A 22,313-nucleotide genomic window follows, 5' to 3' on the forward strand; every position below is an offset into this window, starting at 1 on the left:
ACTGACAGACCTCTTCATCAGACATTCAAACAGTCTGGGGGATCATGAACAGAACATAAAGGTTGTGTTGATTTAATAGAAGTTATAGAGCTTCATATTTGGTTGTTAATTTTCGTGTTAGATAGGTTTTAATCCCAGCTCATCACAGACCGACTCTTTCCAAAGATGTTTATAATCTGTCCGACGCTCCGTTTTGTGTCTTTTTAATGTCCATCTTTTCAATCAGTGATGTACGAGAAGGGGGCGTGTCTGTCAGTGAAAAGACTTCCGTGAAGTCGGCTCTCGTGTCTCCTCTGTAATCGCTCCTTGGATCTGCCTCCTCGATCCTCTCTCCTCCGTTCACTATAAGAGCTTTGGAACGGTCCTCAACATGGTGGGTCTGGAACTACTTCCGGTTCGGCCGAGGAATGAGGACCGAGGAGATTGCGAATAAGTGAACCGAAACGCACCCTTTAAGAGCTTTGGGAAGATCCTTAACATGGCGGGTCTGGAACTACTTCCGGTTTGGCCAAGGAGATTTGGACGCTGTGGGTGCTGGGATGTACCCTCTATAGGGAACGACCACGCTCGGACAGCACTACAAAAGGTCCCACTAGTGTACTACATAGTGCACTTTATAGTGAACAGGGAGAGATTTCGGACGCAGCCGGTGTATGTGCTCTTGCAGCCGGATGTTGTGAGAAACAGGGGACGCAGCAGGACGCGATGTCACCGTACAACATTTACTCCACAGTTAGAAGTAACTGTCCCTCCTAAAGCAGGTGAGATAATGACGTGTAATGTGACCGTAGAGGTGTCGACATATTTCACTAGCCTCGCTGAGATAGACTGGATGTTATAACTGATGTCTGGGAGGGGGACAGGAGTGGCTAACTAGCTCGTTAACTAGCCTCACTAAGTTGAAGGGTTCTAGTTATCGGTGTTTCATTCACTTTACATCACTAACAGCACGCGCTATTGTTGGTCATGGGAGACGTCCATGTTGGAGTTAGTAATGGTTACACGTCCCGTGTTTTAGGTGGTACTGGTCTGTTGTAATGTTCATAACCAGTGTGTGATTCTCTCGTGTGTGTGTGTGTTCGTCCCTCCAGGTGTTTCCATGGCCCTCGGCTGATGGGCGGAGCGATGCGGCACCACTGGCTGCTCCTCGGGGCTTGCGGCTGGGTGCTGCTCATCCTCATGTTTGTCAGCAAGTTCATCAGCTTCAGGGCGATAGATGGTGAGGCTGCTGTGCCAGATGTTGACCAATGAAGACATTCACACACATGGGATTTAGTGCTACAAAAAAAAATAAAAAATAAAACCGTGTAGATGAACTCTTACGCTTTTCTTCCTGATTTAGAGAATACTTGTGTTTGCAACACATCCCTCGTGAACCCTGAAAAAGCGTTATTTTTGTGTGATTTATTCCGGCATTTTTAACATTAAAGGTGGAGTCAGGGGACATTCACACCTCCTCCTGGGCGCGTCGAACCCAGAAGTGCACACTCGCTGCGGGGCGGCGTGTGGACGTTTACTGCTTGTACATACACCGTGTCTGGGTTTTTGCACCTACCTGTCCAACAGGAAGCAAAACATAAAACTCAAGGCAGAGGACCGACTCTGCCTTTTTAATATTTATTAATTTATTGCGATAAATTCCGACTGTTATTGAGAATCTGATATTGGGATTTATGTAGCGGCCATAGTGGGATTAAATGCATGTGTGTTTTCAGACTATGGAGAGAGGGCTGCTGGTCAGAGTTGGACGGTTCAAGGCGCCAAGCTGGTGAAACCCAACCCTGCGTCTGTTCCAGAAAAGCCCGATCTGAAGTCATCCGATCAGGTGATTAACTCGACTTCCAACAACACCTTCACATCCCTAAAGCGTATGTGTCAGTCACAGTGAGGTCACGTTTTTTTTTTTTCAGCCGTCAGCCGGACCCACGGCGGCAGACTGGCAGTCGGTTTCGGAGAGGCGGATGGAGACGCTGTCAGCTGCGTGTAAGAACAGCAGCCTCAGGAATCTGACTCACGTCTCCATCAGCAAGTTCGTCCTGGACCGCATCTTTGTGTGCGACAAACACAAGATCCTGTTCTGCCAGACGCCTAAAGTGGGCAACACGCAATGGAAGAAGGTCCTCATGGTGCTCAATGGTAAGTATGGACTGATGGGCGTAATTAAAGCGCACGTCTTATCTCTACTCTAAACCAGCAGACGCGACAGCATCACTGAAGAGAAATCCAGCCTTTTTAATCCAGTTGATGACTCGTGTGTTTGTCGTCGGCAGGCGCGTTCCCCTCCGTGGAGGAGATCCCAGAAAACCTGGTTCATGACCACGAGAAGAACGGCCTGCCCCGCCTCTCATCTCTGAAGCCGCAGGAAATCACTCACAGGTGAGTTTGTGGAGGATGTTTAAAAAAAAAAAAAAATCTGAGATTTAGGTGTTTTTGTTGCACATCCGTTGATCGGTTGTTTTGATGACCACAGCCTGGTCGCTTCGAAAAAAATTGAGGGAATTTTAAAGGACGGATTCCTTCCTGACGTTTTGTGTTCCCCAACAGATTAGGCGCCTACTTTAAGTTTCTCATCGTGCGGGATCCCTTTGAGCGCCTCATCTCCGCCTTCAAGGACAAGTTTGTGAAGAACCCTCGCTTTGAGCCTTGGTACAAGCACGACATCGCTCCGGCCATCATCCGTAAGTACAGAAAGAGCCACCGCGACAGCGACCGGGCCGCCTCTGGCCTTCACTTCGAGGACTTTGTGCGCTACTTGGGCGACGTCGAAGGCCGCCACCGCCTGGACCGGCAGTTCGGCGAGCACATCATCCACTGGGTGACGTACGCCGACTTGTGCGCGCCGTGCGAGATCCACTACAGCGTGGTGGGTCACCACGAGACGCTGGAGGAGGACGCGCCGTACATCCTCAGAGCGGCCGGCATCGACCAGCTGGTGTCCTACCCGGCCATTCCTCCGGGCATCACCCGCTACAACAGGACCAAGGTGGAGCAGTACTTCTCAGGCATCAGCAAGCGGGACATCCGACGTCTTTACGCACGCTACCAGGGCGACTTCCACCTCTTCGGTTACCCCAGTCCAGACTTTCTACTGAACTAAAAAAACACTGATTTAAAAGACAGGTTTTCACTGAATAAGCTCTCCAAGAGGTGCGTGGTAACGGCCTGTGTGCGTCAGCGCTGGCACACTCAAAAGACTGATGATGCACACTCTTATTTTTTTGTTCTTATTTTAGCAACTGGTGTTAAAAAGTACTGATGAAGTCGTCGCTATTTTGGCCTCAAATTGCCGTTCCTATATTTAACAGTGTTTTTTTAATATATGCGAGAGAAGCTGTCGCTCAGTTGTGCTGAAAGCTGAAGGATGCGTGCTTTTAGTTTGGAAACACTCGTGTACAGAGTGAACGGAGGAGAGCGTTTCCCCGTCTTTGATTTGAACGCTAACGACATGTACTCGGTAATCCCAGGTATACGGGCGCGTCGCCCCGTTATGTAGCTACTTTACTGCACTGTTATGATTCTGTCCATTTTGGCGAAACTTTGCGTTTGCGACACGTCGAGTCTTAAAGATGAAGGCGGCCTGTATCAGATGTTACAGAATCTGACTGACAAGAAAATAACACTATTTGACGTGATGACCTCTTTAATAGATTAGATGATGTAACTTTTATTGTTATTTTCTCCATTAAGAACTACTGAGAGGGATTTAAGTGTTTTTAAACTTGGGCATCGCTCTGACAGATTTTAAGGGTTTTTAAAGGCGAAAGGTTCAAAAAAGTTTTGGAGTAGTCTTGGCGCCGTGCGACCGGCTGTAAAAGCGCGTCCACGACGTGTCCTTCTTTTTCAACAGGTACGCTCAGATTGTTGTTCAGGGTCTTAAAAGGAAGGATCCCGACAGAGAAAGATGTTTCTGTCTTCAGGTAAAATACTTATTCTGACCATCATTTAACCTCACAGGACACGCCCCCCCCCCTCCTCTGCTTCATGTTTTTTCGACTTTGATGTTTTCAATGAACTCAAATCCAGCAACGGCGAACGACATAAAAAGAGGCGGTGGACGAACATCTCAAGTGTCCTGTGGCGTTTAAATCTCTGACTTCGTAATCAGAGCGACTTCACAGAGCATCTCTGGTGAAATCCGTCTTGTAGTGTTGACTGGTATTTGGATTAACACTCTGAGCCTGTCAGTAATAAAAACAAGAACTTCGAGGAGATGTTTTCACTTTCAAAATATGGCCCAGGTTTGAAATCCTTAGTCTTCTCTAAATACCATGTAACAGCATCAAAATGCTTTAAAAAAAAAAGACTATCACAGTGAAAGGGCGGTCGTGGTCCTGATCTGCACTGTAGCCGTTGTTCTGCCTTTACTAAAGCTGAAAAGGTAAAAATAATGTGCGTGACTGTATTTACTCAGCTCTTTCTGAAGAAAACTGGCACTGGATTTTAAAGGCTCCTTTTTTCTATCAGGACTGTCGTGTGTAAATGTTCTTAACATGACCTGCAACTCAACATTTGTATCACATGTTGCTATTTATATAATATTATTAACCTCCTGCTTAACGGTGGCACACAGGGTCTGAAGTATAGATGGTCTTTGTCGCCACCTTCTGGGCAGGTGGCTGTAATACGACAGGACGACACGAGTTAGTAATAAAGAAACATGATGGAAGAACAAAGCGTATGTGCTCTTTGCTCCTATTGTTTACGGTGAGAAGGCAGACTCAGAGGGCAGAACAAACACCTAGCTGTGGGAGTGTCACCCACCTGGGGGAGGGGCTACTGCCCTTTGTGATGTCATGAAGGGAAAATCTCAAAACGGCCTGTTTGAGCACACATTTTCTGAAAAGTGGAGCAGGCAGAAGACGGAGAGGAGGGAATTTTCTCATCATTGGGGGGTTTGTAGACAGACTAGGAAAACATCAGTAACAAAGAATTTGGTGGAGTGTATTTTACTCCAAACGTGAAGGTGATGGGAAACTACACGAGGACACAATTTCTAAATCATCCCGAGAATTATTTGTGCATGAATTGTATTTATTTGTCCATTTATATACGTGTTTCATACCTACACACATTGAAAACTTTGTCTGCTGACATTGATGTATCTGCAATACACCATAAAAAGTCTGACGAGTTGAACACTGAGTGCACAGGGGCCTCAAACTGCACAAAGACATGGCCTTTAACTGGGATGGGATTTACACTGAATTCACTAAATATCTTAAATTGTGTTGAAAATTGAATTAAATTCACACAATTAAAGCAGATTTTTGTTTATTCAACTCATTTAAAGTGATTATTACTTGAAATGATTACCGGTATTTGAATTCTAGTTTTAAAAAGTGTCACAGTACTGATGCGTAGCATCGGTGTCACTTTGTCGCTTGTCAGCAGATCACAACAGATCCTCGTCAGGCTCTGCTGCTGACACATGTTAAACACCGCCATGACAGTTATTTCACCAAAATGTTGGAAACAGTTGTTGACACGTACAGGTAGTAAATGTCCAAATGCAATGACGTTAAAAATCCACAGGGGGGCAGTCAACTCTTCATAATGTGACAGCTACAAGCCCATCTGAACCCTTGGAGAACTGCCCCCACTGACAAGTGTTGTGTTGACATTTGAACCAATAAATATGGGCCAAAAAGTGTATTTCAGCTGCACACACACACACGCACACACACAGGTGGTCGTGCAGGATTTACATTAACAGTGTCCTCTCTACAAGTTTACCTTACAGTAGGTGGATTAAGCATGTTTTAAGTGTGTTAAGTATTAGTTTAAGTGCTTTAAGTTGAGGCTTTGTCTCTGTGTGTGTGTGTGAGTGCGTGCGTGCGTGCGTGCGTGCGTGCGTCACCCCGCTGGAAGATCTCATCCTGTCCGACCGGTTCAGCCAGCCCTGCTGTTTGAATGTTGAGTTTGTTTAAGCAAAAGATTAGCTGTGTCTGTTGGGAGCGTTTCATTGTGGGGTTGTGATAAATAAGTGAAGCTCTGCAGCGGAACATTTGTCCTCTCTGTGTAAACACACCACTGACGCCTGTTTGGTGCTGTTCGTTAAAAATGACGGGGAGTGACACTTCATTTAAAAAACTCCTTTTTTTATTTAAGAAGCCCAGAATAAACTACATTTACTACACTATATACAGTAGTTTTGTAACCTATATTCAACTCATATATAACTATATATATTTTTTTTTCTATTTCCTGGCTTCATCATTTTGTGTCTTAATGTAATTTTTTTCGATGACAGACTCTGTTACCCGAAGTGTCTGACAACATTTGATTCAGCGATGGAGTCGTCGTCTCTCAACTGGGCAGTCGAGGGTTCGACCCCCAGCTCCTGCAGCCACATGTCCAGTGTGTCCTTGAGCAAGTCACTTCTTCCCAAGATGCTCCCTCTGCTTCGTCGGCGGGGTATGAATGGGATTAGTCACTTCTGATTGTCTCTTTACATAACAGTGTGTAGGTGTGACATGCGGCGTCAAAGCACTTTGAGTTGTGTAGAAAAGAACAATACAAGCTCAAGTCCATTGGCCATTGTTGTGTGCGTTTAATTTCTTATTTAATATTATGTATTTAAAAAAATATGCATTTAACTCAAAATAACAGACAAAAAAACATCTAAAAAATCCAGGTGGGATAAGACCAGTAACTACTGCGCCTCAGTGGAGTCTGGTGATGTTTTGGAGGTTTCTGGTATCCAAGCTTTGAACCCCTTCATGAACCAGACTGAAGAGCAGAGGAGAGCAAGCTTTCTCACACTGCCTGTTTTTAAATCTTGTCTTTATGATAATGTTTTAACAAGCTTGACTTTGGACTCTGAATGAGAGCAGTGTCTACTCGAGTCCTTCTGCCCCCTTGGATTTGTCTCATTCTTATTTATTTTATTATTGTAATTATAAATGTTCATGTTTGTGCTAAGACAGTGGATACAGTCAGAAATCAGGGAGGGAGATAGAACAACAAGCAGGAAAGGAGCCACAGGTCAGACTGTAACCTGGACCCCCATTTTGAGGACTATAGCCTCCATATATAGGTCGCACACTTGAACCACAAGCCCCCCCCCCCCCCCCCCCCATGCTTATTATTTTATAACTCTGGTAAACACTGTTCTTAAAAAAAGAAGGATTTGATCTGACAAAATAGATATAAAAACTGATATCCACTAGTGTAGTCTCTCCTATTATTCAGACTTTCATCAGTGTGGTTCTGGGATTTATTATTCAGTGTACCATGCATTGATTTGCTTTGATGGCAAGTTAAGGCTGCAGTTCATTCAGACTGTCAGCTCCATATATAAAATATGTAGGTCTGCTGAGGGAAACATGGCACTGTCACAGCCAGCATCACTCCTGAGATTGCTCACCTGCCACACCCATGATTACCAATATTGACTGTGGAGTCGACCATGCGCATGTCCAGAAGGATGCTGTGGTCCGCCCCTATTTATTTCACCTGGCTTTTTGCTCCTTTTAAGATGTTGAAATGCACGTTTGTGTGTGTATTAATAAGTATGTATTTATCGCATTAAAGATCATCTCGATATTCACGCTTGATGTTTTAAGGCCCAGCCCTTTTCTTTCTGAGAGAGGCCGACCGGCTTCCTGTGTTTTTGCGGCTCGCAGTCAAAGCTGCGAGAGTTAGGCAGTCTCAAAGCGGAAGTTGGGTAGCTTCACTTTCAATGTAAAGGAAATAATGCTTGACAATGCTCGAGTATGATCTAAACATCTCCACTTTATCATTCAGTTCCTTACAGAAAAAGGAGGATGTTATAATTTGAGTTTATGAGTTAGTCTAAAGACGTGTTAAACAGCATCCCTGTTTAATACTGATCCATGTACAGTACAGAAAGTGTTAATTTGAGTTGTGGAAATGATCTTAATAATTACTGTATGTAAGTGTACTTTCCATACACACACACACACAAACGCGGGAACACACACACACACACACACACACACACACACACGACATTTATTTAAGAGCCTAATACATTTCGCAAGATTTAGATTTATCAAAAGGTAAATGTTATTTTTCATAATGCTGTTCATGAAATGTTTTTGACGTTTCATAAACTTTTTTTGAATGATGTTTGACTAAATCATTGTGGCAATCATGTAATATTTGTTCAGTTAATCTTCAGGGCAACACATACCATATTTTAAGCAGATTCAACATTTATTAATTATAATCAAAAAATAATTGATGAACGTTTGAACCGTAATTCGCCGAGGCTTTTATGTTGAAACTCTCTAGCGGAAGTCGCAGTCTCGACTCGAGCTTGTCATCAGTGGCACGAGCTGCTAGAGAGCGGACAGTTAGCCCGCTGCTGCCACCTCAACATGGAGTAACGAGAGCTCGGCGTTTTCACTGCTCACAAGCGGAGCCCCACAGAGAGGAAACACGCGACGGCCTCTGCGTGATTTCACCGCAAAAAAATAAAACAAAACAAGTCCCCGCAAATGCTCGAGCGGCGGTTGTTTTTGCGTCCACGCGAAGGAAAGCTCGGCTTTTTTATTTGAAAGATGGCGAACGACTCTCCAGCTAAAAGTCTGGTAGACATCGACTTGGCTTCATTGCGGGTGAGTGCTGCCGAACCGAGCCTGTGTGTTGATGTTTAGCCGTTTATTATCCAACATTTCTCGATAAAACAAACACTTTCCCGCGTGGCCGACATTATAAAACCGAGCCGTGTGTCTTCTTGTAGCAGCTGAAGTGTTGAAAATGACCGCTGAGCCGAGGCGAGGTGTTGCCAGTGTCTGCTTTTCCTTTGTTCGAGATGCATTTGGCATGTAGGGAAGACCAGGGCGCAACAGCTGGCTTACACCGGACACTGTCTTTCCTATCAAATAAATCCAGCAAAACGCTCATATTTAACACCAAGTCTTCTTTTTTTTCTTTTTCAGGATCCGGCTGGGATATTTGAATTGGTGGAGGTAGTTGGAAATGGCACCTATGGACAAGTATACAAGGTTGGTTTTTGAGGCGCAGTGCATGGCCTGCCCTGTCCTGTTTTCACAGTCAATGCTCAAGATTATAAATGGTTTTTTTTAAAAATTTCTCCTCCTCCTAATCGAGTCTAAAAACAAATGCATTCATCAAATATCCGACTGTCTTTACGAGCATGCCTCATCACGTCACATTTCAGACGACACAGAGGTGGATCTGGAGCTTGTTTTTGCCATGAGTCTGCTGTTATTGTTAATTGTTCAACTGAGAGGTGAATCAGACAGTCTGCTGTCTGATGCATCACCTGCCTTCACTGAAACCAGGATGGAGAAATCTGTTTTAAGACTAATCCTGCAAGGTTCTTTTTTTTTCTCCGTTTCTCAACAAATCCACATTTTTCTGTCCTGCATAAATCAGGACTTTTACACTTCTCCTTTGGGCCATCTGGCCTTGGTGTCACATTTCTCTGAAGAAAAATTAACAGTACTGCTGTTGAAAGACGTTGCCGAAGGAGGGAGAGAGAGAGAGAGAGAGAGAGAGAGAGAAGCTAATGCAGGAGTCAAAGATGCTGTTGATGGAGGGACTGGAGAGCCCTACTGCTGTAATGGGCCTCCTTGTGATAATGCTGCAGCTAGCTCAGCTCTCTTCTCTGCTCCATGACATTAAACCACACACCTATATGCTAAGAGGACGTCTGATTTACTGAGCACTTCACTCACTGCTATAATAGGATGATGATAGAGATTTTCTTTTCTTCGTGTAAAGTGAAAAACGATTCTGACAAAAGCCTCCTGAAGCGATACGATTGGATTGACATCATCGTTGGTTGGTCTGCTTACATCCTGTGCAGTCCAACAAAGAATAGAGTGCATGCCTCATTTTAAACATGATAAAGATTTACATCTAGGAATATTAAAAAAAAACATGCCTTGAAGGGATATATCACCTTTACTGCTTCTGCCAAACATCATCAGAAAAAGGCTCATTTGTGATATAAAACTGCTGTTTTTAGCTTTAATGCTGGTTTTACGTAGTCTGTGTTTTCATCTTGGAGCGGAGGAAACCTCTGCAGTGAATTCGGCACCGATTTATTTAAAAACCTCTGCACGATGAAAACGGACAGAATACCAACGCTTAGATCAAGTGGAGCACATTGATTTAAGACGAGCTAATGGTCGCCGCTAACGTTGATCTGCTTAGTTCAGCCAGTGTTGCTCTGATCGTGTTGTTTTTAGTTTTGATCACAGTCGGTGGTCAGAATAAATCCAAGTACTAGACAGCATAAAGCTACCGTTTAAGAGCAACAAAATAATTTATTACCATGAAAGAAACTGATCATTTTGTTAAGTGCGTGAGTTGTGCGTGAAGTGAAGGTTGATGCACATTTTCTCATTTTTAAGGCCAATCCGAGTCACACTGTACACTTGTGTTTTTACTGCACAGTTGCGTTTTTGTCAACGGAGTCTGGTGCGTTTGGAGAAGGGGGGGATGTAACGGCCGATTGTGGTTGAAGATGAAATAAATCACTGTGGCTGCTGAGGTGAAAAAGTTGCATTTAGTCTCCCATTGACTTAAATTACACTCTCAGCTAGCGCCTTGATTAAAAGGTTGGTTTCTTGACTTATAAAGTCGCGGCTCTGTGCATCACTTGGAGTACTCGGCGCTACCTGATCTTACATTTGAGGCGACTGATGCTGAGTCATTTCCTTTTTTTTTTTTTTTTATATAAAAATTGCAACTCCTGCACATTGACTAAATTAGCTTAAAAAAAAAAAGTTAAGATTTTGGTTGCCCATGTATTTGTGCATGATAGACACTATCGATCATTAAACATGCAATATCAAAAGATATCACAATATCACCTCAGCAGTTAATGCTGCAGGTAGCTGGTCAATGGGGGGTTTTAATACGAGGCACACTTAATGAGATTTCCCCCACGTACCCACACATTTACCAGGCGTCTAGTTTTTTTTTTTTTAACACATCACTGGCTGCTAATAGGCTAACAGGAGGCTAAGCAAAAAAAGCATCAATTTGCCCGTGTGCTGAGCAGCGGGCTAAGCTGAGTGTTTAATTCTGAGCCCACAGTGCTCCACTGACCTGCATTCAATCCCCCAGTGTGATGAACTTCAGGAGCCCCCCCACCCCCCCCCATCTTGCAGAGCCACATCCCATCTATGTGCACCTGAAAGCCGCCCCCTGTGCAGCATAGACAGAAGGACCCAGTGCCTGTCACTAAAGACGTGTGACGCTCGCATGCTATCGTCCATCCAGATGGTTATGAGCCGGACGTATGGGACTGACTTACAGCTTGTCCTGTTTAATCTCTCGCTCCATTCACTGGCCAATGCTAATTCTATTTGCAAGCGCCGCTGTGTGGGAATAGAGCTCGGACTAGCGAAGGGCCGTGAGATTAGCCTGCAGTCGACTCAAAGACGCGGTTGGAGCAGCCTGGATGAGATAAAGTGATGGATTATTACTGCAAACCAAGGCTACAGCATGCTGCAGCAGCCTCTTTCCGATCAGCTGTCGATCGCTGCATCGACTGTCATGTTAACCAGTTGAATGAGCGTGTGGCCTGTGAGCATGTGCAGTGTCAGGAGGGGAGGGGGGGGGGGGGTCAGCTGTAGAAGAGCAGCTGTCCAGTTTGAGACAGAACCTGCCCCAGCACTCGCACAAAGCTGGGTTTGTCCCCTCACTCTAGTCCGTCAGTGGGTTAACATCCACAGAAAGGAGGAGTTTGTCTGCAGGGTTTCAAACGCCAACGGACTGAATAATCACAACAGGCCCCCCAACTGAAACGGGGTGGAGTTTCTTCTCCCTCTGAGCCCTTTTTTTTTTCTGCTTTGTCGAGCACTTGGTCACAGATTGCAAGGCCCTTTCTTAGATAACACAATGTGGCTGAGTTTCTTTAGTCTTTGATTTGTAGACTTCTGATTCCTTCGAGGCATTTCCCCCTCAGAGTTCAAGGTGGACTGAACATGCTCGGTTTTTAGTGACCTTAAGAGTCGAAGCGCTTTTAAATACAGTTTAAAGTCGTAGAGATTTAAAATGAAAACTCTTGCAGAAAGGCCTCCTCCGGCGTTTTTTTACAATCTGATGACATTACTCAGTAAAGGCTCAGTGCATGTGTCAAAACAGCCTTCTGAATGACATGAAGTGTTTCCAGTCCTACACCTCATATTCTAGAGATAACGAGATTTAATTTGCATAAACACAAGATAGTAATCTCGTATTTGGCTCATGGATTGGAATATTTCAAACTCCACTTGGCTCTGGACTGGATTATAAACGAACCTTGTTTTCCTCCAATCAGATCCCATGATGTATCTCCGCTGTGTTGAACAACTCGCAGCTGAACCCAGAAAATTCAAGCTGTTTTTTTCTTCTTTTTTTTTCTAAAGCCCAAAAATGCCATGTCAACTCCTCATGTCTGTGCCGCCGGCTCTCGAGCTGCAGCCTCTGCGTGAAACCCCTGCAAACACAGCGCAGCACATTTTTGAATGACAGTCGTGATGAAAAATGACATCATAGTCAAAAAGCTTACTTACCACATCTCTGAGTTTTGCATCAGCCTGCCTGCTCATTAGACTGAACCCTGAATCTTTGTACTGATTTAAAAAAAAAAGCAAAAAAACCGTTGCACCTTTTAATATGCTAAAATACCCCTGCGGCATAAAGTTTAAAAAACACACTGGCATGCATGTTTCTTTTAATAACCACAAACCTCACACATTCAACTGACAGCCTACAGGGTTTAAAAGAGAAGCAAATACACATCTGTCAAAAACTGCAGTTCCCCAAAAGGCCTGTAGAGGCCCGCTCCGTAATCCAGCCAATCAGTTTTCGACATGTTAACAATAAACTCCCAATCATGTTTTTGGTCCGGCTTCCTTTGGAGACATTTTCATGCAAAATGAGACAAAATAGATCTGGAGGAAGTACCGTCCATAACTAGTTAAATAACCAGCTAACTCTTTTAGCCTTGGGATTAGACGATATCATTTTGATTATGTAGTATTTGCTCCAGCTTTAAGTCGAGATCAGCTCTCTTCTTCTTCCATTTTAAATCGGGCTTCAGAGTGAGAGTCCTCAAACCAGCACATCCACTTCTGATGCACACTCGAAGCATGCCACACATCAGCTGAGCTCCCTTCATTAGTCATTTAAAAAAAAATGCTCTTTGAGTGCACAAAGATATTCCCCTCCCTCCTTCTCTTATCAGTTGGCTCTGAACCAGCCGGCTCACTGGACTATTTCAGGTTCCTCGCTCTGGATATAGGAACATAATGAGTAATGATAACAGAGAAGAGGACATAATTCCTTAAATTGTGCGTGGTATGCTGGAAAGATTCCCTGCCGCTCTGCAGAAAGGCCATATATAGTCAGTCCTGAGGCTGCAGAGCTCCTGCCAACCTGCCTCCCTGCCTCCCTGCCATGCATCCTTTGGGAGTGCCTCGACCTCGGCAGTACCCACTCGTGTTTTCTTCCCGTCATGTGTGTGCAGCCTCTGCTAAATTGACTTGGGGGGATTATTTGGTGCGGTGCCAGAGCTCAATGACAAACACCAGCAAAGTCACAGGTCTGAGTGCTCGCCATTGCATCAGCAGCAAACGGAAGGACGAGTTCTTATTTCATCTTTTTTTCCAGCTCTGATATTCGTCACCCTTTTTTCTTTGTTTCCCCTTTAAGAGCAGCCTCTGTCCTCTGCATGATGGACAGAGCTGCTGCTGGGGGACGGTCCACAACTCTTAGTTAAATACCCACCAGTGCCATATGGAGCCAGGCGAGGCTGCTCAGCCCTCAAGGTAGTGGGGTTGATGCAGATCAGAGCAGCGGAGTGCTCGGAATAATTGTGCAAATATTAAGAAATGCAGACTTCACAATAATGTGCTTCAGAAGATGTTCTGTTGGTGCATTAATTCAACACTGGAAGGAGTCGAGTGTGTCGCCCATGCTGCAACAAGGCATGATGTGTCACTCTGTTTCTATTCTCCACACACAGGCCAGCAGCAGCTCTGTGTAAACTGTAAGCATGTGTACATGTAGCAGAAGTACAGAATCTGACACACTCCCCCCCCCCCCCCCGGCCACGCGGTGTGAGCATCTCTTTAGCCCCGTTTCCGGCTCGGTTCGGATCGGTACGGCGCACATTTTTTGACCTTTCTATAGACTAATCCTGGGAAAGATTCCCAAATAACCGATCCGTACCGTCCTACTTTTTGGGACCCTTCCGTTGGGGGGTGCCAAGAATATCGAGCAGACCCCGAAAAAAGCGGAGCTAAACACTGCAGTCCGCTGATTGGTCAAAAGAATGGTCACTTCCCGTGTGACCGCACGCACGTCCACGCCTCCCACCTCCCCTCCATAGTGACCCTCTCTCTAATGGGTGTCACAAGACCTGCAGCGTTCGCTGACTGGCCACACTGCCTCAACAGAACTCTCTGTGTCTGTCCGTCCGCGTGTGTGCGTGCGTGCGTGCGTGTGTCTCATTCGGCCGATTGGTGTTGAGATGAGACACAAAGACGCTTGGCAGGCGAGACAGCCTCTTCCCTGTCTGTCTTGAGGCCTCCACTTGACAGCTCTTTTCCTCCTTTAAGAACCCGCTTTCCTTGTCTTCCATCTTTCAGATTGTCGGAGGGAAACAAAAAGAGGCTTTTGTGTGGAAGGACGCAGGGTTGTCACAATACGAGAATTTTAAACTCCACGCTCTCGATACTGCCGGGCGAAAAAAGAAGCCTAACTTCCTTTTAATAAAGTTGAGAATACAAACTGTGAACAGTATACAAAGTATTTTTAATGTAGCGCAACATTTAACAGCAAATACTATCAAACTTTATTGAAAAGTAACAAAATCTCGCAGCAATTTAAAATCATTGTTTTCCTTTAATGAAACTGTTACAGACGGGCAGGACTGATCATCCCCACTCACTAACTGCAGGTTACAATGGGTTGCATCACGTGAAATAGAACTAAAAGACCGAGACTGTGACTAAAACCCTGGCAGATTTTATTCGCTCCAGTTTGGATGTCTCGGATGGCGCTGCTCGATTGCCGCTCAAACCTGCAGCTGAAGCTTATATTTGCTGCCTTTGTCGCTGATTGGACTTTTGCAACCTCTTTAAGTGTGAATCCTTCAGGGAAAGACTCCGCCATGCCCCTTTAATCCCTCACAGCTACCGCACTGGGATCAATAAATGCACAGTCACATCAAGCTGCCTCCTGCCAGAGACTCTTGTTCCTCCTTTTCCGTGCGTTGGCTTCTCCCATTCATGCACTTTAATGCTTTCATTGCATTGTCATCCTCTCTCGGCTTCTCCTCCTCTTTATCCTCCATGCAGCCACATATTACAGTTTATCTTCCGCTGCCTCTACCTCTCCTCCTTCCCTTCCTAATCTCTTCTGCTGACTCCTCTTGGGAGTGCAGGAGTGGAAGAAGCAGGGCAGAGGCTGCGTGTGGGAGAACTGGGTCAATGTGCTTGTATGCAGCAGCGATGGAGCCTGGAGAAACGGGAGCGGGGCACAGCCCTGCATGTCATGTGCTGCCTCTTACTGCTGATTGATCATATATTTAACCCGAGCCTCCGTCTGAAGTGCGTTAGGGAAGTGTGTTAAATCAGTCGATGTATCTGCTTCCAGAGGAAGATGGCGACTCTGACCTGCCTGTTTTATCCCCCTCTGTCCGACCCCACAGGGTGGTCATCCATACCTCATTACCACCTCCACCGTCTTACACCGTACCACTCCGAACACACTTTCACCAGTGACCTTTTAGAAGAGGCAGACCGTGGCACCCCGCTGCTCCCTCGCTCTCTGTGTGAACTAATAATATAAAAAGCACGTTTTGTTTTGCACCTACACGGCTGGCCAGCTTTCAGCTGCAGTGTGATCCAGGAGCCTTGTTGGTGGAAAACAGTGTGTTGGAGTCCTGCCAGTGTTTGGAAATAGTGTGCCAAGTGTGATGGATCTCGCGGTGAAGTGAGAGCGGTAGGGGAGGTGAAGGTTCTGGTCGATTTAGACTGCAGTGGAAAGGTGTATGGGAAACACAGCTCCCCTCCACGGAGACCACTAACAATGCTGCCGACCATTACTGCTCGCTGCTGTCACCTTAAAATCCGCCCTAAAAACATCTAACGAGTCCTAACGGTGCACTTAGGCTCTGGAGTAATCGTGAAGCGCTGTGGGAGCAGGAGGGAGTCAAGCTTTTTAAGCAGGAGCCTATTTTTACACGTCGAGGTCTAAATTGGTGCAAAACGTTCACTACAGCTTTTAGAACCTTTTCATTGAATGAAAGTCTCGAAAGGAGAATTGTCGTAGTTGCACAAATATGTTGGCGAAGTTTCAGAACAGAAAAGATTTTCTTTTTTTGAAATATTCATCCATCCCCCGCATCCGAGAAAGATGCGGGTGTGCACCCTGGACCGTTGGCTAACAGGGCTGACAAGCATGTCTTTGGACCAGCAACTCCTTTGTTCTGCAAGATAAAATATCCGTTTTTTAATAGTTAAGTAGCTTTGAATAGATAGTTTTATCCTTGATAAGAATATAGCCATATATGTTCCCTTTTGGATCCAAAAACAAGTTTAGAAAAATAGCAGAATGTCCCTTTAATGCGTCTGAAAAGGCTCATTTAAACTCTACAAACCTTGTGTGCCAGCAGCCTCTCTAATCAAATGTCTCGTGTCCTGCACTGTTGTTCATTGAGCCCTCTAAGAAGGGGAGGTTTTTGTTTTCAGGGTAGATTTAAACCTGACGTCTCGGCCCTCAAGGCAACAAGTCGGTCGGTGGTTCTCAGTGGCGAGCTGGAGAGAGGCCAGCAGCACATCTGGCCACGCTTAAGAGGAGCTGTGACGGGAGGAGAGGAGATGGAGGGCTGAGTGATGGCTCAGTGCCTCAGATAACCTCTCCAGACGGACACGCCCAGCTCGCTGCTGCCAGGGCACAGAGCGACCAGCGTTCACCAACCGCTCATTATTAATTCAGTTTGAAGTCAAGGCAGAAAGATGCATCCCTTTCAGACGTGTTGAGAAACAGATTTCACCACCAGATTGGGCCCAAAAACAGCCCTAAATAAATACCAGAGTAGTGTCAGGTAGAAGGGAAAAAATGTGCAAATCAGTATGTAATTATTTCATGTAAATGGACTCTTCACCAGAAGATCCTTTAATCGTGCTCTTTACATAAATTTCGTTGTGCGAACAGATTTCTCCGAATCAGAAACGGGAACATTTTAAAGGTGCGGCAGTCGGCATCATTTAGGTATTTGAAAAAGACAACCACACTGATGTTTTAAATGATTAAATATTCATGCATTTCAACGTGCTGAAATGTCAAACATCCGTTTGTTGAAGCCCTCTCGAGGAGCGGCTCCTTGCGTCTTAAAAGCCTTCTGTCTCTTTGACTTCCTGCAGAACTCACGAGTAAACATCCCGCTGATTTAAAAAAATATATATTCAAAGATGACTTTTCAAGACTCATCAGGCTCCTGTTTTTTTATTTTTTTATTATTAAAACCTGCAGTAAGGGAAAAACAGCATGTAGGGAAACTTGTAACGGAGGCATCTCGCCGCTCTCAATCAGACGCTAATGTTGCGTAACTCGGTTGTTTTGTGGTATCGAAATGCAATAATGATGCGGTCTACATAAACCCTCTCTCCACCCATCGGCGCTCATCTGACTGTGAATTCTTCAGACTAACGGGGGAAGGAGTCAAAGTGTAAAACTGAGAACACACTCCCATTCGTTGAATCTGTTAACGCACACTCTGTCTACTTAACAGCTCAAAGCTGTGTGCAGCCGTAAAGAGAGGTTAGTGAGTAACTAAGTAAATGGTGTCTCTGAAGTTCTTCTCTTCCATCCGTCTGTCTGTTAAGATGGGACGTTGGATTTCTGCATCCTTCATGCTGATTCGCGTCATAAGAGGGACGTCGTGGCGATGAGTCGGCGTCGGCTTCTTGTTCTGCTACAAACGGAGCAAAAAAAAAAAATGACATCAGAGTCCTGGTTCCCAAACATACAGATCTGATCGGAGATGTGCTCTTAAAATCCTTGTTTAACATGCATCACAGTCAGTCTTCTTCATAGTGTGCTCCTTTTCTTAAATCACTCAGACCTCTTTTTTTTTATTTTATTTTTTAAGCTCTTTGATTTCATGCAGAGAAACAACCAACCACTGCACAGATACGCAGAGTTTGTCACTCTTCTCTTTAATCAGTGTTTGTCTGAAGTTTTCTAACCTGCACCACAACAAGCTGGAGGTCACACTGCACCCGGTCAGGCTGCAAGCAGCACAACTCCTCTTTGTGTTGATGTTAGTCTGAAGGACGGATCTTTTTATTCGTTAGAAGAAGAAATTGAATTGAAGGAAAATGGTGTTAAGACCGAATTAATTCTGAGAACGGATTTCTTCATCTCCGTGAGTCATAGTAAAGGATGTGTGTGCTTTGCATGAAAACATCTCGTAAATACGCTTTGGTTTTTTTCTCGCACCACATGAAAAGTTTGTTTTCTCTTCTAATGTGTTTGCAGTTGTGTTTTCCCGTCTTATCGATTAGTTTCATTTGACTCTGACGACACTTTCGCTTCCTTACTGAAGGATGCTCTAAGTGCACTTACTGTATGGTGTCGGGCAGATTGTAGGTTTGAGGTTGACGACCGACTTCCTCCCTGTAACGTCTGTGAAGCGGGCCGCGTCAGCCATCAGCGGCCGTGATGTCAGCCCCAGTGTTGTTTTTGTGTTGGCGACGCCTGGGATCAAAGTGTGGTGGATTAAAGGCATTGTAAAGTGTCCCTCTTACCCCCCCCCCCCCCACTGAAAAGAAAGAGGGCCCCTAAGCCGACGTGGCTTTTATTGTCATAATCCATACAGTTTCAATTGACTGTGGAATGCACTGGCTGAGATGATGGTGTGTTTATGTGTGCATCGTCCCTCTGCAGGTCTGCACAGTGTATTGACATCGCTGACACACTTGCTGCAGTGAACGGTGCTCACACACACACACACACACACACACACACACACACACACACACACACAGAGCGTTGTGAGAGTCAGAAGGGGAATACCCACGCTCCCGTGTTTTATCTCCTCTCGGGGTCGGAGGGAGGGCCAGAGGAGAGGCCTCTATTTCGGTCCTTTGTTGATGTAAGGAGTGGCAGAAGGGTGTTAGGAGAGCAAAGGAGTCTGGGAATGTTGGGCCGTTATAGCTTATATGGCGGTATGTACTGTACTGCATATAGGAAGGTTTACTTATAGCGTGGGATACATCTGGGTTGAGTTTGTAATACGATGATGGGAACGACAAACATGTAAGATGATCAATGAGAGACATGGATTCTGTATGCATTTATTTACTGAGTGATGTCTAAAAAACTTCCCAAACATTCCCAGAAATCAGCATGTTGTCCGATGATGCCACAGCGTGTGTGTTAGTGACAGAAACCCAGTAATCATGGATGCTCAGAGTGAGTGTGAGCAAGGCCGAGTGTTGTCAGAGTGAACATTCACCTCCTTCTTTTCTCTCTCTCTCTCCAGGGACGTCACGTCAAGACTGGACAGCTGGCTGCCATCAAAGTCATGGACGTCACGGAGGTGAGCTCCAACTTCTCTACCAACATGTAAACAAAGGCAGGCAGGGGACTTTTCAAAGGATGCACAGATCTGCAATACACACAGTTAGAGGTGGGGGGGGGGATTTATGTACAGGGATTTTAAATGGATTCACAACTTCCAGAAATATATTTTTTTCTAATCAGTTGCTCCCTGTGAAGGACTAAAGCTCGTTCTTTAACTCAGTATAGCACCAAATGAAGCAGGAAGTAATTCAGATCCTGAAGTTTGGACTCGTTAATAGATAGACTTTGAGTCATGAAGACAGCCAATCGAATCGTGAGACACGCAAAGATCCCCAGCCCTCGTACTGCTTGAACAGAAAGGTCGACACAGGTTGTAAAAAAATACTTAACCGTCTGATGACATTTCATCTGGTACATTCTGTCTTTCCTTCGATTTACAGATTAGTCATGTCAGTTTCAGCTTGAAAGCATAAAAGTGATGAGCTGGTTGCTGGAGATTTTATTCATTATGATCCCTCCAATTAAAATCTTGGTTTGGGAGCTGAACAGAAGAAAAGTCTATCTGCACTAATACATCATCCTCCAGCTATGTTTGAGACTGAGCGTTTTGTCTGGTTGATATTAAAATGAAGGGACATTCCTTTACATCTGACGTCTTCATGTTTTCAAGCTTACAGAGAAGGAAAGTGCCAGGATTCATAATGAGCCCACGCTGAATTATAAACAGCAGGGGGAGGGGTCCGGGCAACAGGGTGCTTTATTGAGCAAAGTGCGTCATTTAGCGGCCGGCGTGCTGCCCTCAGCTGTGTGAGGTCCCATCTGCAGATGAGGGGGGAACGCACACAACCACACACGAAACACACGCCGGAACACAAGGAAGAGTCAGAGCACAAACACCCACACAGGCCGTCGTAATGAGTGTGGAATCACGCTTTGCTGCACATGCAACAAACACGGAGAACAGGAGTGTACAGTCGTCTGCTAAATTTCCCCCTCATGCATCGTTACCCCGATAAGAACAGATTTCCCAATATTCAGTGCACCTGCACAGAGATCAACACAACCCCCGAAGAGGCTCCTGACTCAGCGGCTGAGAGACTGTTTGCCCGAACTCGCCCCCGCTGCCACTCCTCACAGCGTCCGAGGTCACGCTGAGTCAGAGCCAACACACTCACCTAATTAGTTATCACGTAAGCCGTGTTACTCAATCGCTTCCTGTTTGATGTGACGGCACATGTCGAAGAAAGGCACGCCCACAGTATCGTCCGCACTTACTGACAGCATGTGGAATGAAAGTTTCCAACTGAGACTGTTTGTTTACAGCACACCTGTCCTTTCGAAATCTAAAATAAAACCTGTAATAATCCTTTAAAACATTAATTTTTTTCTCCACTCATTTCTCACAAATGAATCAGAGAGTAGCAGATTGTTAGCGTTACACAGCACACACACACACACACACACACACACACACACACACACACACACACACACACACACACACAGTGAGCAGGAGACGTATTAACCTCGCCTGTTGTCGGGTTGAGGCGGTCGTCGCCCTGCGGTAATAGACGGGTGACGTCACCCAGTCTTCGACCGTTAAATTTTCCAGTCCTTGGTCCACATGAAGAAGAATCACAAGAGATTTAGAGAGACTTGTTTCTATTATAATCATGATGCTCATTGTAGAAAAATGAAAAAAGAATAGAGGGCTGTAAAAAGTAAGAAATGGAAAATTAACCTCGGCATATATGGCTGATCATTTAGTCTGCATATGTTGGATCCTTGTATTGGCAACACATGTTCATTTGTATCACACATAGAGGGAGATATAGTAAGGCAAGAAACGCGTATTATAAATGAAGAATTGAGCAAATACGAGGAAATAAATTAAAAAATGAAGTTGAGTCGGGTACATCTTCTTATAAATGATCTATGTTGACCTAGTACAACAGATTAGTAACTTATCTGTGTTTCTAGTACAATGACGCATTTTCTCCTCCTCCTCTCCTCGTTCTTCACCGTCTGATTGTGTCACTCTTCCTCTAACCTCCACACCTGACTTGTGGGAGCGAGGCTCTCTCTGCCGGGGCGGTGTGATAATCCAACAGCTGCACAGCAGAGCAGAGAGGGGGAGGATGGGAAAGAGAGGGAGGGGGGGGAGGGGGGGTGCAGTGTACAACAGAAAGGCTTACGTCAACTCAGACGAGTCATGCAGCAGCAGTATGGCCGCCTGCACAGACACCCTGCTGCCATTTTACTTCAGATTGTGCTTGCTCATATTCCACATCAGCTGTCCCTGAATGTTCTGCTGTTTGTGCTTTAAACCTGGGGAAATTATACGTTGCTGTTAATATAAAGAGGCAAATCCTGCACATTGTAGCCTGCAGTCATAATGCTGCACAGCCCCCCCCCCTCCCCCCTCTCGTCCTACTGTACTTCCTAACCACAGAGGAACACATCTGATCCCTGCATGTGTTCAATTACTGTGTCACGGTTAATCCTCCTCAACTTTCTATCGGATGCGAGCGCTGACCTTTTATAGCTGCATGTGATTCACGACAGGTTTGCTGCTTTCTCTCTTGCCAGTAAAGGAGCGTTTGAAACAGGGGCTGTGGTGCTAACACTACGCATGGAGGCTGGCGTGCTCGCCGTGTGTCGGGTGATACAAGGCAGAAAGAACTGCGGTGGACCGGCTTACCTCTGCTTGGTCGTTGAGTGGTCTCTGAAGGGTTGTGGTCCTTTTTTAATCCTTAAGTGCCTCGAAAAAAACAATTAGGACTCTAACT

The 22,313-nt window shown here is 45.2% G+C and overlaps 2 protein-coding genes across 14 annotated transcripts in view; both read left to right on the forward strand.

The window, feature by feature from the left end:
* Positions 1-344: 344 nt before the first annotated feature.
* Positions 345-4,673, forward strand: chst10 (carbohydrate sulfotransferase 10). Its single transcript, XM_079336012.1, has 6 exons — positions 345-761; positions 1,092-1,219; positions 1,716-1,825; positions 1,911-2,136; positions 2,271-2,376; positions 2,545-4,673. The coding sequence occupies exons 2-6, from the start codon at positions 1,114-1,116 to the stop codon at positions 3,095-3,097; spliced, it is 1,101 nt and encodes a 366-aa protein (XP_079192138.1). The 5' UTR covers positions 345-761; positions 1,092-1,113; the 3' UTR covers positions 3,098-4,673.
* Positions 4,674-8,277: 3,604 nt separating this feature from the next.
* LOC306818423 (mitogen-activated protein kinase kinase kinase kinase 4-like) overlaps positions 8,278-22,313 on the forward strand; it is a 36,760-nt gene continuing 22,724 nt past the window's right edge. For all 13 annotated transcript variants that reach the window (XM_079336009.1, XM_079336010.1, XM_079335998.1 and 10 more), the window contains exons 1-3: positions 8,278-8,582; positions 8,907-8,972; positions 19,484-19,540. In XM_079336009.1, the coding sequence (XP_079192135.1) occupies positions 8,526-8,582; positions 8,907-8,972; positions 19,484-19,540 (180 nt within the window). In that variant the 5' untranslated portion in view covers positions 8,278-8,525. The remainder of the gene's footprint in view (positions 8,583-8,906; positions 8,973-19,483; positions 19,541-22,313) is intronic.

Source organism: Symphodus melops, assembly GCF_947650265.1.
Source record: "Symphodus melops genome assembly, chromosome: 23".
Lineage (NCBI taxonomy): Eukaryota > Metazoa > Chordata > Actinopteri > Labriformes > Labridae > Symphodus > Symphodus melops.